The following is a 17,904-nucleotide window of genomic DNA, read 5'->3' as shown; positions in this document are numbered from 1 at the left end:
ACGTCTCAGTGTAAAGAGCGCACAAACAACAAACATGCTATTTTCATCCTCGTGCACAGTGATTCAGGCTATACTTTCCCTCCCCCTTATAAATAGCTGCACTCCGTTCAATGACGTGGGATACGCACGTACATGTGTAGGTGAATCTTTGAATGAGCTCTCCCTTTCCCCCTTTCCCCCCACACCCTCCTCCTCCTCCTCCGTTCCCTCTACTAGTTACTACAGGATCTCTATAAAAAGCCTACGGTTGATGGGAGAGCCCGGTCTGTATGGGAAGCGACTTTGGAGAAGAGGGACGACAGCGTCTGTGTGCGAAGACAGCATGGCACAGATCTTCCTCAGTTTCATTTTGATGAAGACAGCGAGTTTAGAGATAGGACAGACATATTTCTACAGCAAGGAGCCGCAGCCACAGGGAACTTTGACTGAGGTAAGTTAAATTGATATTTCTACAGATTTGGTGTCACTTTATCTGAATCCTGGGAGGTAAAAAAAAAATCACCTCTCTCTAACCTAAAGAGAGGGTGTATTGGACGGGCCATCCCCCTTAATCCCCCGTAGTCTGCTTTGACTGACACTATTCTCATCTAGACTCTCCTGTTGGAAGTTGCTGCAGTGTGACTCATTTTCTCTCCCATGTGGGCAGCATTCAGCCTGCAACCTGAAAAAACAGAATCTCTGATAGCTCAGAAAGTACAAACTGCGGACAAAAATCGCCTTCGAAGTGTGTCTTTTCTGTCAGAGTCTGGGTCACTCTGATCCAATTACGCACCGTACAAATATTTATTTAAACATTTATAAATCACCACGTTCGTTATTTATGTTCACCTGTCACACAGGTTGCAACTGCTTCAGAATGAAACAGGTAGACGCTGTTTTGGTTGCCACTCAGGCAGCACTGGATCCTCTGTAGGCTATCTGGCGTTGTCCACCTAAGATGTGCAAATGCCACCGTGCAATGTACACTGACTCGTGCACAGACATATAGGCGCTCGCACGTCTCCTTTGCCCCAATGTGTGTGTACGCAGGTTTCTGTATGAGTGTGTGCGTGTCTCGGAGGGGAGTAAGGGTAGTGTGTGGAGGTGGGGGAGTGTTCCTCACCAATCCCTCTACATTCTCAGGAGCGCGTGGCACCAGGAGGTTTCCGGTGATAGTGATGACATTATAGGCATCACTTTCTTCCGGTGTGGCGGTACACTCCTCGCCTCTGCCTCTCCCCCTCCCCCTCCTCCTCCTCTTCCCCCTCCTTTCATGCACTTCCGGCCGGCGTTCCCTTTAACTTTTTTTTCAGTCTCAGTTCTGTGACGTCGTCAGCCAGTGAAGTCAGCCCTGCGTCATTCTTGCGCACTTTGCAGATGATACGCAGTCACCTTCTATAACCCATTTAAAGGCATCGCGCGCGCATGCGCACACTGCAGTGTGATCCTGTGTGATCGTGTGGGGGTGTGAATGCGCAATGAGGCGCGTGCACAGACAACACGAGGGAGGAGTGGGTGCGAGTCTTGTTCATTCACAACTCATTGTGGCTATTGTTGCACTGACTTTGATCCGAGAATGTTAATTATGTGTTAGTAAAGCAAAGCCATCTGAAATATTGTTATACGCTGTAATATTATTATAGAATATGTAGAGATAAGAATAGATTAAGCAGCTGTTATGATATTGTGTGTGATAGAGCAATCATTTAAACAACCTAGTTCATCATTATACTGAACTTCTATAACAGTCTGATGCTTAAATCTTGAGAAGTAATGGAAACTTTGAGGTGTTTTGTATAAAATACTAAGACAAGAGTCAAGCTCCACCAAAGTCCAGGCTCAAGTTCACGGCTCACTTTTTATGATTCTGTGCATATTTCACTGGAGGGATCCGCATGCTCGTCAAGTCAGCCTACACTGTCGAAGCGGTTTCTCCCCGGTGCCATGGAAACCGAGCCGGACCAAGCCACTGCCCACGCGCTCTGATAAGTCAGACGGCAGAAAGGAACAAGCCGATTGGTTTGCTCGCGACGTGACGTCATATGCCCATACCCTTGGGCATGTGACCTGTCAGCACTGAGCGTGACGGTACTCGTCCCCTGACCAACATCTATTCGGTAATGAGAGCATAGACTGCAGAGCCTGTGGTCCACTTCAGACATGGTTACGTTGTAGAAACTAGGGCGCTACAATATGTAAAGTTAATATTGTAAATGTTAATATATTGTCATGAGGTAAAATACGCTCTAGTGTTTTAAAGTCTCAGTAAACTAAGATTTGGGACGTTCGACTCTTTACAATCTGCTGTAAAAATAATACTTTTAAGTGTCCTCTCTGTTGTCAGCGTTGTCCAGTTCAGCACCGCGGACAGCGCCGGTGTGTCGCTGTCCCAGCGCCGTAGTGCTGAAACAGAGATGAAAGGGAACCTGTGGCAGAGACACCCTCATTAACAAGAGACGCTTTGTTTATGCAAATAAACAAATCTATTTAAACAAGATATGTGCTTGTCACAAAATAATTATGTGAACTGATAAGAAATGAAATTAAGATTTGTTAGAAGAGAGAGAAAACTGAGGGCTTTCTATTATAATTTTTCTTGCTAGACAGATTTGATTGATCATAGTTATTTAGTTTTAGTAGTTCTTACAGAATTAGTTGTTTGACTGGTGTTAGTCGTCTTTAGCATACTATACCACGTTTGCATAGCTTTGAAATGTCCCCTGCATTTAGCCAGTGAGTCACTGAGTAGAGATAAGTCTCATAAGCAGCAGATCTAATCAGGTACATGTCCATGTTAAAGGGCCAAAAACACAACAGTTTAAGGGTGCTGATGGTGAGAAGGGGAGAGAAAGTTAGTTTTAAGTTTTCAAGTTGTTTCAAGTTTTAGTAAATTAGGTAGTCAGCGGTCAATATTCTGAAATTCTTATTCAACAATGACTTGGGCTGCTTGCCAATACAATCATCCAAATATTCAATATATCCCCAACCTAATGGAAGAGTCATTTGTGTACACTATTGGGTGACATTCCTAAAAAGTTCATATTCTGTGACAGACTGTTTCATTATATCAAAATAGTCAAACACAGCTTACTAGATCTGTCTCTCCTTCTCTCTTGTTGCCCCTCTGCCTCACTCGCCCTATGCACTCTCTCACTCTCGCACACACTTGCACACACATAAACACTATAGGGTTACACTAACACTAACCCCTAACCCTAGACATGAAAAACAGTGGGTGGATGATGCCTAATGCCAATCTTGCCAACAGTTTTTTAAATAAATGTTTATAAAGTTTTCTAAACTCTTAGATAAAAAATATGAGCTGGATGACTGAGAATAGTAGTAGACATTTTATTAATTTTATTACAAATTTTGACATCTTACATATCTTTACCTTTGCTTGACTGATTGACTGGCTGATTAGTAGAATGATTAGACTATTAACTGTTTGCTTGGTTGGTTGATACATTTATTCTTTCTTACATAAAAAAGTATCTTTTTGTAGTCAAACATTTCTGGACATTACAGATGGCCTAATCAGTTGATGAAACATTAGTGTAAATAATGGTATCATCTGAAAAAAATAAAATAAATAAATAAATTGCCACCCTGGTGTCACAATAACACATTGTCTCTCAGTCTTGGTCCTGTTGTTTTTCTGTCCTGCCAGCTACAGAATTATATTCCCAAGTCATCACAGGAGTAAATCAGTCCCTGAGTAGATTGTAAGTGACCGGGATTGACAATCAGTGTATTACTATAGCTTTAAAATAGCACACGACTACCAATTGGACACTTGTGTAATGTTTCATGAGATTAACAAAAACTCCTCCACTAATGTGCATTTGTTTTACATTCTACCCCAGTTTAGAGCATAGCAGTAAAAGCTACTTTTGGAGAGTCTGCACCTCAAGTCAGCAACACGTTTTAAAGTAATTGCAAAGGATCACGGATAATGATGCAGAGATGGTGCTACAACTAAAGCCCTAACTGAAGAAAATATTACCACGATTGTTAAAGCAGTAGCAGTAGTTTTCATCTTAACTTCTCAGTGTAGTCTTCCCCCGATAACTATTTAGGTCACTGGGGTATTGATCAGCATCCACCACTTGGGAATTGTGCCAGTTTTGATTCCAGTAATGTTATACCTATATCCCCTCCTCTTTTTTTTGCTGATGCAGGTCTCTACAAGAGGAGTGTTTGTGCTTCTTACCATCTCTTCCCCATCCTCCTAACCTGGCCAGAGCATCAGCACCTTGGCTTTAGACTGCTTACTGCTTATACAGTGTCACAGTACAGTAACAGTCTACAGTCATGGCTACTGAAGCCTGGCAATGCACCAAACATCACACTGAAGACAACATGGACATGCAGAGACCATGCTGTAGTGATGTCAACCTAAGGGGGGAAAAAAACACTGTGTCTCTCCTGGTCTGTCTCTTTTCTCCTGCTCAGAAAGGAAACCTGTGTGGGCTTTCATTGGGGGAGTCCTCCACCATGTAAGTGCGTAATATCCACGCTCAAACCAATGAGACCTTGCAGTTTCCAGTTACCATGCCAACTCCAGCCTCTCCTCCACCCTGCTGTCTCCATGGCGACCGTGGCTTTAGATTGTTACTCTAGCAGCAGCACCATGGTAACAGTCTACAGCCATGGTCGTTAGGGGCAGGTGTCACCAGGAAAGAAAAAAAGTTAAGTTGTAGCTAATAATTAAGTGTGCATTAGATGTATCTGTTGAAATTTTCATTTAGAAAGTAGGTCAGAGGTCATACACTGCTGTCTGCAGCGGAGTTGTCAGTTGTCAGGGTGCAAATTTCTGTGCAAGTACCTTGATAAGATACCAAAATTTCTGTTTTTTTTTTTGTGTGTGTGTGTGTGTGTGTGTGTGTGTGTGTGTGTGTGTGTAGTGTTGTAATTCTATGTATTAATCTATCTGATACACCAAACAAAGAGTCTAACAATCAGGTATGCAATGACACATACGGACACATATTGCTTTTCACTCGTACTTTATTAGGTGTAATGTGTTTCTTTATGGTTTGATCACTGAGTGCAGTAATGAATGCAAAGAGCACATGCTGAACGGATGAGTCAGCCAGCTCCAACACCTGTTCCGCTCAGACATGAGCAGCCTCACTTCAAAGCAGCACAGCCAGGAATTCCCAGTAGGCAGCGCTGTAACCTGCAGGCAGACACAAACCGCACACTGGGCCCTGCACAGGTGGGCTAAACTACATTTATGTATGCACAGATACACACATACAGTATGCTCACAACCAACACACCCACACCCACATTTGTTTCACTATCCCCTTGGGGGACAGTCATTGATATAATGCTTTCCCTAGCTCTTACCCTAACCTTAACTATCACAACAAAATGCCTAAACTTAACCCTTACCCTAACTCTAACCTTAACCTAATTGTAACCTGTACCCTAAAACCAAGTCTTAACCCTCAAAAAGCAGTCTCTACCCATGGGGAACCTCAATTTTTGTCCCCATGGTGACACAAGTCCCCATGGGTTAGTGTACATTCAGATTAAAGTCCCCACTGGGATATAAGAACATGAAACACACACACACACACACACACACAAGGAATGGACTAATCCCATGTCCCACTCTTCCTCAAGCACTACTCTATAATATCCAGAGTTATTCTGCCCTCTACGGGTCAGGATTGCTTATAACAGAGGTACTAAACTTTTTCCAAGCTGATAATGTTTTGGAGCAAAACATGTGCCTGATTTAATAAAATAAAAATGAAAAACATTTGCCACAGTGTTTTGTGGATCCTTGCTAAGGCAGCTGCCTTTTGTTTGTAGTTACAGTTTGTAACTGATGTGACACATGGTGTTATTTAAGTCTGAGTAGAAAAGTTGTTTAAAACAAGACAAATACTATTTGAACAACTCGACATTCCAGCAAGACAAAAAGGTAGATTTCCATTCAAATCATGTGTGGCAGCTGTTCAAACTCTCATATCCTAGAAAGTAGAGTTTTTCAAAGTTAGTGAAAAAGAGCTGAAAATACACAGAACTGAGCAATTCAGGCTGTCGTCAGCATTAAGTTCTTAGTTCTTAACATCAAAATCAACATAAACCGCTTTACCATGTGGATTTAATAACTAAGATGAGTGGTACAATCATATGAGGCACATAACTGTCATTACTTATTACAGAGCATACTAACTAAAGATTTACAGACGTTTATGGAGAGAAAACTATTTTACTCTTCACTGCATCATCTTCTTCGTCCATGATCTTTTAAAATGGCAACACATTTGCTGTGTGCTGACTGACTGAAGAAAAGAGAACAAAAGAAAATAAAAGATAAGTTGGATGAACAGTTGTTTATCCTCTGCCTCCCTGCACCGTAAAAGCTCATGTGCTGACAAGATAAACAACAGCACATAAACTCTTACTGTTCAGAGAAGTAAAGTTATGCACAGGTATCACTACAAGTCAAACCACATTTAAAGGAGCATTCCACTGATTAGTCACTGCATAGGTCTACTGTTTATCATTGCTTTGGATTTCTCAGTCTTGTCAATCTTGAAAAAGGTTTATATATTATAGAATTGAAGTGGCTCAGAATTAATTTTAACCAATAAACCTGTCAAATAAATATTAGTATATCAGTCTTAGACCCCGTCTACACTTCAACGATCCCACATTAGGTCCCAGTGCAAGGCTGACATAGTCTGGTGTAACTGCACACCCATCAAGGTTTTATGACTTTTATTATGGTCATTACTTTCAGTAGCTATTTCATTGTTATTGTTTGTTTAGTTTTGAATGCTCACTGAGCTACACAAGCAAAGGCTCTTGATGGAATTACTGTAATGTCCGTTTTTCACCCTTCAAACCTCTTAATAATTGTCTGAAACAAAACAAGATTGCGCAACAGTGTTCACATTTTTTGGATATGTGAGCCGAGACATGCCTCTCTCTCTCTCTCTCTCTCTCTCTCTCTCTTCTTCTCTCTCTGTCTTATCCAGACTCTACCACAGTCCTCCTCCAAAGTCACGATGACTAATATTTACCCCAGTAGTGTCAGTTAGGCACCTATAAGGACGGCCAAACCACATCTCTCCTTGCCAGGGTGCAGCCACAGCCTCTAAAACAGTCCAGTAAAGCACAGACCAACGACTGCAGATGACATCATACATCAAATGGCCGCTGCCCTAACTTCAGTCGGCCTCAGCTGTGTCCTCAGTTCACCTCTGTACCTCCTCAGTCAACAATCTGCACAACCTCTGAACATACTGGAATTAAAGTGACCGTTTTAACCAGGCAACATCCACATAGAGCAGGTTGAGTGGCCAATCACAGACAGGATGTTGCAGGAGCTCAAATCTGTTACTGTTTGTTTATGGCACCCAGCCATCAAACAAATAAATGACAATATGTTGTATGTCTGAAATCAGTGTGAGGGATAGATAGAGAGAATGCTACGCATGATGGCTGGACGGGGCTAAAAACCAGACCAAGTTTTGGCCCCAGCCAAAGTACACTTTGTCCACACAAACAAGAAAACCACAAAGTAGAAGCAAACCAGAAGTGTGTGAGTATGCAAGTACTGGGTAACAAATGACCAAATCACACCCATATGGAGGAAGAAATATGCAGACACACACCCACGCACACACACATAAACACCCACTGTCCATTGTTTGGGCCTAGATATCACACTAATACTGCAGCATATATTTTTTTCACTGTGTAGTTTGATGTCATTAGCTGACATCAACTGACTTTTCCTTCCCTAGCTTTTCTGTTTAAATAGCAATTCGACTGACAACTCTAAATATACTCCCTCTGTTCATGTGTCAACACACATCACACATGCGTCAAACACACTGCATATCTAACCAGCTCTCACATCATGAGGTTACTTTCTTTTTCTATGCAAAGTATGCAGGTGCACATGCACACCTAGTCACAGACAAACACACCAACCCACACACACAGACACACAAACAAACACAGGAAGCAGAGAGGCATGGTTAAATCCCATGACATACCATACCAGGCCATACCTCTGGAAAACATCCACCATGAAGTTACATCACATCCACCCACACCAGCATACCAATTAATTGGTGCAAGCGCACATAAACATATGCAGACATGCATAGACTTAAATGAATTGATATTAATGTCAATTAAATATCCATCTTTTCACAGAGGTGTGACAACTCAGGTTAAAAATCCAAACTACGAAACAGCCCCTCTGTCTTCAGCGTTGTCTCTTTGTTGGGTTCAGAACATTGCAAATTACAATGATAGTTGCAAAACAATGCAGGTAAATCCAAAAGTTGAAGGCCAGGTAATAAACTCTCAAGTCCTCTGCTGAATGTCTCGTAATCGCTTATAATAATTGATTATTCCGGCGATAGCTGTCAGTAGTGGAAGCTGGAGTAACAAAGCAGAGTTGGTCAACTTTCTCTGGAAAGTGTCTGGACGAGGCTGGGCCTTGGGATGACCAGGCTCTTTGGAGTTTAAGTGCAAGTCTTATATAGACACACGCACCACGTAGCCCCTCCCCGCCTTCCGTCTCCCATAACAACAAATGCTCCATAATCAAAATAGAGTCCATCTGTGCTCTGACACACCCCTCTGCCCCCTGCTCCATTCCACATACTCCACCAGGGGAAGAGGGAAAAAGTGATCATTTAAACGCGGTGAAAAACTTGAATGTGCCCTCACTCTCCCTTTTTAACCGCAACAGCCAGAGGGGCAGAGTGGGAGAGAGAGAAAAGGGGGAGGCAAAGAGCGAGGGAGGGAGGATAACTCCACCCTCATCTGTTTCTGTCTCTCATTCCATTATTTCCCGGTTGTTGTGCAACAGGGGGAACGGATTCCTGAGAAGAGAGTCACAGCTCTGTTGTAAAACTTACTGGCAAGAGTGACCCTCTGTGTTTTTCTTTTACTGTTTGCCTCGCTCACTCACTCTCTCCGTTCGTCTCTACTTGTTATCAAAACCATGTGTGTGAGTGTGTGTCTGCTGTGAGGTCTTGGAGGGACACAAGGGCCACGGGGGAGCACAGGAGAGAATGAATATGATGGTGAAACAAGACCACGTAGCCATGATATCTGAGTGGCAGTGGTAGCTCATTTAGATGTCGAAACAGGTGACATGTTATAAACATTAGGACAGATTGTTTAAGAGAGCGAGAGTGTGTGTTTACAAGAGAGGAACTTGATATAAGCGGTATATAAGCTGTTTCACCTTGGAATTTCATCGCAGCAAGGCAAATAACCACCCACAACAGCCCACAGCTGTCTGTAGTTTTTGGATCAAGAGTGGATTTTGAGATATCCAGACAAACAAAACTATTTTTGTCCATGTCATAAATGTAGCAGACATGTGATAGGGTATGTTGCGCCCAAAGCTGATGACACACAGGATGTGGAAGGGAGGAGGATGTTGAGGAGAGTTGGAAGAGAGGTAGAGGCCAGTGGGAGATGAAAGCAAAAGGGAAGGGGAGAGAGAGAGAGGTAGAGAGGAGAGAGCAAACATCTGGAAACAATCGAATGAGTGCAGTCTGAAGTGCACATGAGTTCTGCTATAAAAGAACAACATGTCCTTGAACCCTGTGCATTTGAGTGTGTGCATAAACCTGTCTACGTAACCCGCATATGAGGAAACACCTTCAAACCAATCACTGAGGTACATCGCCTCTGGGTGGCAGAGCAACCCTTCATTACTGTTCACAGGTGATGCTCCCTATACACTGCAATTTAATTTCAATATGCGTGAAAATGACTCAGTGCCCACATTATGATGCGTAAAGATGACTCCAACAATTGTTCAAAAATCTGATTTTTCCCCCTCCTCATGTACCTGCATTTGTTTAAACTGAGGCCAAGATATTCTTTAGTAACAGCTGTCACAATACTACACAAAGCAAAGTTTGCAAAGTTATGTTACGCAAAATATTACTCAAACTTATTAAATCAAGGTTTCCACTGTGGCTCTGATATAAAATTCTTGTCATAACTTTCCGCAGTCATGGTGGAGTGTTCCCAGAACTTAAAAATGTCAGTCCTCTCCTAGCATAGTGTTGTTTTTATAAAGGGGAGAACACTCTTTAGCTTTGACTATTGAGATTAATGTAGGAAAAATACATTTACGTTTATTCCTGTAAAATGAGTCATTTTTAATATTTCATGATGTTCATCTAGTTTCCAAACAAATTAAACAAATATCCTGATTGTTCCCATCTGCCAATCTGTCTAAAGGCCTCAGTACACTTCAAACAAAGTGCTGGTCGGATCGTATTACAGCGTCTGAAAGCGCCCTTTCTGACAGCGGCAAATAGAGTCAGACAATTTTGCAACTTTCCCAGACAATCCTTCAATCAAGCTAACTTTAGGCAGCAACTAGCCACGTGTGCTGAGGTCTGAACTCTCCTTTTTCATTCTTCACACACGACACAATTCCCGTCACTTTTCAACAGAGTGCAACACCACGAATGCCTTCGAGGAGATTTGTATGATTCCTTGCATTAAGGAGACGCACGCAAAGAGAGAGAGATAGTAGACAGAGCGATGCAGCCAGGAGGAGGCTATGACAGCAGGCTTTCAGTCCTGCCTCCTAGTGTGACCATTCAGACACAGGTGGAGACACTTTTGCGTATAGACCTTTGTTTGTTGGAAGCATACTGAGACCTTTATCTCATTATCTCAGTCTCTTCTTAGTTCAACACAGAATTCCACAATATTTCAGAAAATTCATATACCAGTTGAAAGCTGAGAACTTCATGATGCAATTGGTTATTTAATTATTAATCCCAGAGTTCAAGTGGGAGTTGATGCAAGGGTTACACAGTTTGGTTTAAATTTGTCCTTTTCACACCAGATGTGCGGGAAAGAGCTCATAAAAAGAAACAGAGACCAGAATACATTAAATAAACAACTGTCACTTGATTTATTGTCTGTTGCAAGACATCTTCCCTGAGAAGGACACCAGTCATTGTACTTACTGTTTTGGATGCATCACATCAGAGGATAAAAAAATAACAGCTTCCAGAGCACAAAGGTCATGACTCTGAACTTGGCATTTTTACCCCAAGTGCCTCTGGAATCACACAAGATTTTTCTGAACATTAAATAATCACATTCCCTGGCCATATTTCACTGCTTGATTCTTTTCATCACGGATTGCAGCACTTCACTTATTCAGCACCTGACTTGAGTTTCTGTGACTTTCGTTTCTCACTAGAACCTCTTGAGAAAGTCCTGGTAGGTTTGTCTGTGAGCAGATGCAGCAGGAACAAAATGGCCACCAGGATGCATCAGGATCTGAGGGTCTTGGAAGGAGGGGAGGAGCTCCCTGCTCATGTTGTCAGGAATGACTCTGTCCTCCAGTCCAAACACATGCAGGGAGGGGATCTGGAGGGGAGCGCTGTAGAATTTTTGGTGTTCCTTACATGCACTGCGGAAACCGGCGACAAGGATGGCAAAGCGGAAGCTGAACTCCGGCTCCACTTTTTGCTCCTGAAGAGAGCACAGCATGGCCACAAAAGCTGCTCCCTGACTAAAGCCCAGTATGCCGTCAAATGGACCTTGGACCTTCACTGCTTCTCTCACAACCGTCACGCTCTCATCGAGCCCCAGGCTTTCCTCACACTGCTGCTGAGCGCTGAAACTCCGAGCCTGGGTGTCAGAAAACCACCAACCCTTGGGGTCCTCGTCGCCTCCAGGTCCAGGACCTGAACCATTCTCCTTCTCTGGAGCTTCTGAAAGGACAGAAGAAGAAAGAATTCTACATTCTAACATTTACTGTATTTATTGTGTTACAACATTCATTTTGTTATTAAATACGTCAACATTTCCTTAATTTTCTGTACTTTTAATATTCTTTATTCTTAATATTTTGTAGAAATTTACATCTGTACGAGTGCAGTTTCCTGTTTTAATCGGAAGACGTTTTAATCATGATTGCATGATTTTGTATGTATGCCTGTATGACAGGCGATCAATATAATATTGGGTTGTGCTTGTTTTTATTAAAGGTTAATTAAAAGACACTAGAGAATTAGAAAAGTATTGTCATATTTGAAAAAAAATATCAAAAAGTTTAGTTTATCAAAAAGGCATGCCAGAGTTTTCTCATTTGTTTATTTGGCTATTTACTTTCTTTACTTCAGAGAAGTCATTGTTGAATATTATAATAAGATCGAAAGTGAAAGCAAGCTTCTTATGTCCACTTCTATTCTTTCAGTGACATAAAGGCCAAACAGCTACGTGTTACTCTCCCCTTAAGTGTGTTTTGGTCGGAGGCAGGTGTAAGTTAGAGGATGACCCACCTTCACTGCTGGCTTGCTGCACACTGAGCGGTGCACTCAGGTAAACAAGCTCCACTTGTTTCTTCAACAGCTTCCGCAGAGCTCCCGTCTTCTCACGGAACGAGCTGCCGTTCTGACGGTAACCATGGATGCACAGGACCCGGAGAGGTGCCATGGAGAAGTTAGCCTAGCTAACTTAGCTAACGCTAGAAAAAGAAGTTGGTTTCAATTATAGGTCGGAGGATTTTAACGTTAATATATAAGAATAACAAGTTGTCATATGGCACATCACTTTAACTGGTCAGATAAAATACACAGCGGGATATCTGACTGACGAGAAAGAGCTACTTAGCTATTAAAATACCGAAAGTTCAGCAAATTTGGGAGACAGCTGCACAACTCATGAGGTCAACCGGAATGAATGAAAAGTACTTCCGTTTATTCTTTTCAAAGTAAAACCCTTGTTGGTAAACACGACTGTAATGTTTCTCTAAATTTACCAATGTGAAAATAAAGAATACATTTAAATTGAATATATGGTAAATAATAATAAACATAATTTCATGTTCATGCATTTTTGAAATGTGTAGTTGGTACACGCTGATGTTGTCAAAATTGACATATTTAATACGTTCATTAAGAAGGATATCTGATTCGCTTGACGTAGCTTCCATGAGCTTGACCAAAATGTGCATCTGCTACTACAGTAAAAAACAAAATATTGAATGCAAAAGTTTATTCAATGTATAAAATGTATATTTTAGTTGATATGAATATCTGATGTACTGTTTGATTTTTATATGATGAAATATCAGATATCACAGGGCCTGCTTTGATTTAAGGATTTAAAGGTTTTATTTGTTGCATTCACAAACAATATATGTAGTGAAATGCAGGGTGGCATAGACCACTCTTAAGGCTGTGTAGCGCTAAGATACCAGTGTGCAAAGAATAATTATAATTGGAATAAGGGTAAAAATAAGAATTAGGAAAAAGAAATATAAATATAAAGGATAAAAATCCAAAGATAGAAATACATAAATATCTATAGGTATTGAAATGTGTGTATGCATGTGTAGGTGGGCTGTACAAGGCAGCAGATAATAAAAGGTCAGAGGACAGAGTTCACTATCCTGATGGCCTGAGGAAATAAGCTTTTTTTTAGTCTCTCTGAGGTGTTTGTCAGAGCATAGAAGTATTTATCATTTTGTGTATCTAATGATGATGATGATTATACATTGATATATTAAGCTCAAACATGTCTTATATGTCTAGTTCAATCACAGTTTAAGTGTAGAAAAATTATACATTTATGCAGTAATATTTAATCAGAGTAAATCATCAGTAATTTTTCATCAGATGCCACTGCAGCGTCTCAAAGTGTCTGAAGTTTTGACAGCCCTTCACATCAAAGTTTTTTCTCGTACATCACTGCCTGCCTGCTCCGCTTTCCTTCAGTAGCAGCTCTGATTAACAGCCTGCTAAACATACGGTTCATACTGATGACACTCTAGCCATTCACACCAGCTACATGACATGCTGCAAACTTGTGTTGACTTCACAAGGTTTGAAGAGTTAAAGCACAAGATGGTCGGAGAGTGTTCTCACAGGGAAATATAATCTTGCGTGTCCATTATATGCCATCCCATTTCACAACATAAAGAGTTAGATTTGTCAATAAATGCTGCTGAATTTCTGAGAATTGAAAGTTAACTGAACCTGTTGACAATCAAATCTGACACTGACAAGACAAGTGTTCTTCTGTGTATTTCTGTACTGGTCTGAATTATTCAGCACTGGATATTCTTCTCCAAAGTGTCTACTACTTCCCAAATGATTGATTGATTAGTTGACTTACTTGCAGTTGACTGCAAGTAAGTGGACTTTGTGATAGTTTTAGTTGATATCATAAGGCTTTTGCAACATGCATTTCCTAGAAAGGATGAGCTAAACTTAAATTCAGGCTGCAGAAAGCCCTGAGCTAGCCAGAGCAACTTTGTTTCTCACCTGTATTTACTAACCCAAGACTTACAGCAATACTCAGGGTAATTCACCGTTGATTATTGGAGCCAAACTTTAGTTCACTCCAGTGATCTATGTTTCTGAGAAATGGGAAAATAATCAAGCAAACAACAACAAAAGTCTTCCATTTATAGCAGATGCGTTTTACAGTCTGACTGATGCTCTACTTATGGATACAGTGTGTGCTTGCATTTCTGGAGCAGAAGGATGGACAGCTAGCTGGTGGGAGGCTGACCCCTAAAGACACAGATGAGAATGTCTTTTGCTGTGACATCTCAGATGAGCCAGGTGATACAAAGCAGCTACTGTAAAAAAAAGAAAAAAAAAGCTGAAATCTTTGAGTACTTAAATCTTTCAGCTCTCCTGACAAAGAACTTTATTTTCAACACAGATAAAAGTGAAATGCTAATTCTAGGCCACAGGAACTCACTTATCAGACTCTCTTTTTCGACTTCAGTGGCAGCACAGTTCTCCCAAAGGACTCAAAAATACAGACACTATCTTTGATCGAGATTCTCTTTTGACAAACATATGAGGGCAATATCCCAAACACCATATTCTCACTTCAGAGTGATATGCAGGAGTTGGCATTTAGCCAGTCCTAAAGGTTTGGGGATGGCCCAAAGCAGTGACATAAAGGCCTAGTGCTCAAAAAAGGAAAACGGAGGATGAGAAAAAAGTAAAATAAAAATAAAAAGTTTAACCTGGTTTGTCCTGTATGAATGCATTATTGCACTGCCCACCTTTTCCTATAATCCCTGTGCATCCAGTACGTTTTTTAATGCAGTATTGGCGTGTCATTTTCTTTTAACTCATCTTTAACACATTTTATTTAAAAGAAAAAATAAAGTTCATGTGGCTCCAGGGCACACCTACTTAGATTTTTACAAAGATGTCTTGTGAGCATTTGTGTGTTATGAAAGAGCTCTGGGTCAGGGTTTACCCAGCTGAGACTTTGTAATGGAGCAAAGAGGACACCGACTGTTTCGTAGGTGTGGCCTCAAGGCAAGGTTTCTATTGCTTCTGTCTCCCCTCAGGGTCTCTGTCAACAAAGCAATTGTTTTCTTTGATGATGTTGCTCTATAATTTTTGGACTGGTCTCATACAGCACACAGGCTCTGTCAACAGGGTTTAGTAAAGGTCTTTTGTTGCTGAGAAAATGCATGTGTTGCCTCGCCATGACGCACACGCTAATTAGGGAGAGTGAAAAAAAACCCCACACACCCAAGGGACAAGGCTGCTGTTGATGTTCTCCAGCACTGGTGAGGAGCCATGTGTCGATACCCCAGGCAGAGAGAGAGAGAGAGAGAGAGAGAGAGAGAGAGAGAGAGAGAGAGAGAGACCTTTGCTGGTGTAGGCAAACTGATCCCCTGTTTCATTTTTTTTTATTTTTAATTCCTTCCAGAATTGGCTGCTGCAGCATATTACTCCCTGGCTGTCCCAGCTCCACACTTAGACATTTCCTGTTATTCTAAACTCAGCATCCTGAGCATTCACTTGGATCATAAAGTATAACAATATCATAATTTGCAGCATCAAATCATACTGTATAACAAAGAATTAACAACATATCAAAATGAGCATTTCATCATGAACCACTATACGATGCTAATTATCTATCTATCTATCTATCTATCTATCTATCTATCTATCTATCTATCTATCTATCTATCTATCTATCTATCTATCTATCTATCTATCTATCTATCTATCTATCTATCTATCTTTATATATATATATATATATATATTTATATATATATATATATATATATATATATATATATATGTTTATATATATATATATATATATATATATATATATATATACACACACACACACACACATATATATATATATATATATATATATATATATATACTACCCTTACATAATACATGAACATAATATCATAATGTGCATAATTAGTCTATGAATATAACATGAGGCCATAATATGTATCAAGATACTGTATAACTGAAACCAGAAGTCAACTTGTGACATGAATGGTGAATTCTGAGTCTTATAAATTTCTAATAGCTGTTTAAATAAGTCTAGATCACGGTTTGTCATGCCTTTTTTCAGTTTGATTTATTCTATTTTGACATCAGTTTTTAATTAAGTTCTGAGCTAAAAAAAGATTATATAAATTGTCAAATTGTGCTACACTCAACACGTATATCAGCGTGGTTGCTTTGATTATTCTAAAACCTAACAAACAGATTTGTGATGTCATATGTGTGATTCATATCTGTTCAGTTTTGACACTCTAAAGATAAAACAAAAGTGGGATTGTGTCAAAGACTGAGAGTACTGTCACGTTCTTCATGATTTGCGTTAGCATTTGTAGTAGAATGGCTACGGGCAAAGGTAGACAGTGTGGCAAATATGTCTTGGAAGAAGACTTTAAGTAGTTATCATTTATGGCTGTGGGGTGAAATGAGGTCTCTCTTCATGTTTTACTGCATTCCACAGGGGGGCAGTGGTGCACCATAAGTTCAAGATGTACTGTTGTAGCAGACCAGGCAGCAAAATACTACCAGTAAGATGAACCTACCTGAGTATACGAGAAAATAGATCCACAGCAAGTAATTGCACAGAATAATGATCCAGAGTGGAGTCATGCATACTATTGTATATAGGAAATTCAGAAAAAACTGTGATTCAAAATGAAACCATTCCAATTAAAAACAGCAGATCCACCCGACAGATTGAGAATTACAATATCTGTAATAAGACAATTCTATAATTATGTATTATATTATATACTATAATTCGCACTGTAAAGCTGAAGTGTGATGGTACAGCAGGATCATGAGGACACACAGGTTAAACTTCACAGCCAGAGCCAAGAACCAAAAATCAGGGGAGCAGTCATGTTCAGAGAGGTCAGAACGGCCTGCAGGTTGCATCCTCCAGTGGAAGAGCTGTGCTGCTGTCCTCTGCAGTGACATCATTAGAGACCCTGTCATTCTGCCATACGATCTGTGAAGTCTGTGTGCACATAAAGGAGGACAGAGAAGAGTATGACGAATGTCCTGTCTTCTCCGGATCCTCACTGGAGCTGGCAATGTAGGCCATACACAATGTGAGTGCCCTCGAAGAAAAGCAGATAGACGGGGAGAGAAAAGCATCTTTAGTCTTATTCAAAGTGTTTATCTTCAAGTGTTGCATTCTATTCAGGGAGACACCAATATGATTCTTATCAAGAAGAGCGTAGTGCAAAAACTGTGATAAAAAGCTGTTTTGTTGTTGTATTGTTGACAGCTGACAGATGTTATCACGGGGTGGGAGACAGGTGACGGGTGAGGCAGCAGTCATTTATTGTAACTGAAAATGTCAGTGTTACTCAATGTGTGACACCATTATTTTAATATGTTTCCACTGTGTATATCCATCTTTCATCATCTCTATCATCTCCTGAAGCATTTAGAGGTGGGGTAAGAGAAATCCAATACCATGACAAATACCATGATATAGAGTGAACAACGACACAGCAAGTAATGTAACTAACAGCTAGGTTAGCTAGGTTGTTGGTTAGCTTAGCTAAGTTGTGGGTTAGCAAACTGTAGCTACTGTTGCTGCTGTGCAGCTAACAAGACGGTTT

At 40.6% G+C, this 17,904-nt stretch overlaps 1 protein-coding gene across 2 annotated transcripts; it reads right to left on the bottom strand.

Moving 5' to 3' along the window:
• Positions 1-4,971: 4,971 nt before the first annotated feature.
• Positions 4,972-12,723, bottom strand: ovca2 (OVCA2 serine hydrolase domain containing). Of its 2 annotated transcripts, XM_044223296.1 has the most exons (3): positions 12,640-12,723; positions 12,297-12,481; positions 4,972-11,726 (listed from the first exon to the last, which is right to left on the bottom strand). In XM_044223296.1, exons 2-3 carry the CDS (start codon positions 12,448-12,450, stop codon positions 11,206-11,208), a joined length of 675 nt encoding a protein of 224 aa, XP_044079231.1. In that variant the 5' UTR covers positions 12,451-12,481; positions 12,640-12,723; the 3' UTR covers positions 4,972-11,205. The 2 variants fall into 2 exon arrangements, with proteins under 2 accessions (XP_044079231.1, XP_044079230.1); XM_044223295.1 differs by having other exon boundaries at positions 12,297-12,703.
• Positions 12,724-17,904: the final 5,181 nt, after the last annotated feature.

Source organism: Siniperca chuatsi, linkage group LG14, assembly GCF_020085105.1.
Source record: "Siniperca chuatsi isolate FFG_IHB_CAS linkage group LG14, ASM2008510v1, whole genome shotgun sequence".
In the NCBI taxonomy this organism is placed as follows: Eukaryota; Metazoa; Chordata; class Actinopteri; order Centrarchiformes; family Sinipercidae; genus Siniperca; species Siniperca chuatsi.
Note: the sequence above shows the minus strand (reverse complement) of the source record. Positions and strands in the feature narration are given on the sequence as shown.

Coding starts and splice junctions, on each gene's coding strand:
- ovca2 (XM_044223296.1), bottom strand. CDS start 12,450: ATGGCACCTCTCCGGGTCCTGTGCATCCATGGTTACCGTCAGAACGGC. Junction 11,727..12,296: donor GCAGCAAGCCAGCAGTGAAG/GTGGGTCATCCT, acceptor CTGTCCTTTCAG/AAGCTCCAGAGAAGGAGAAT.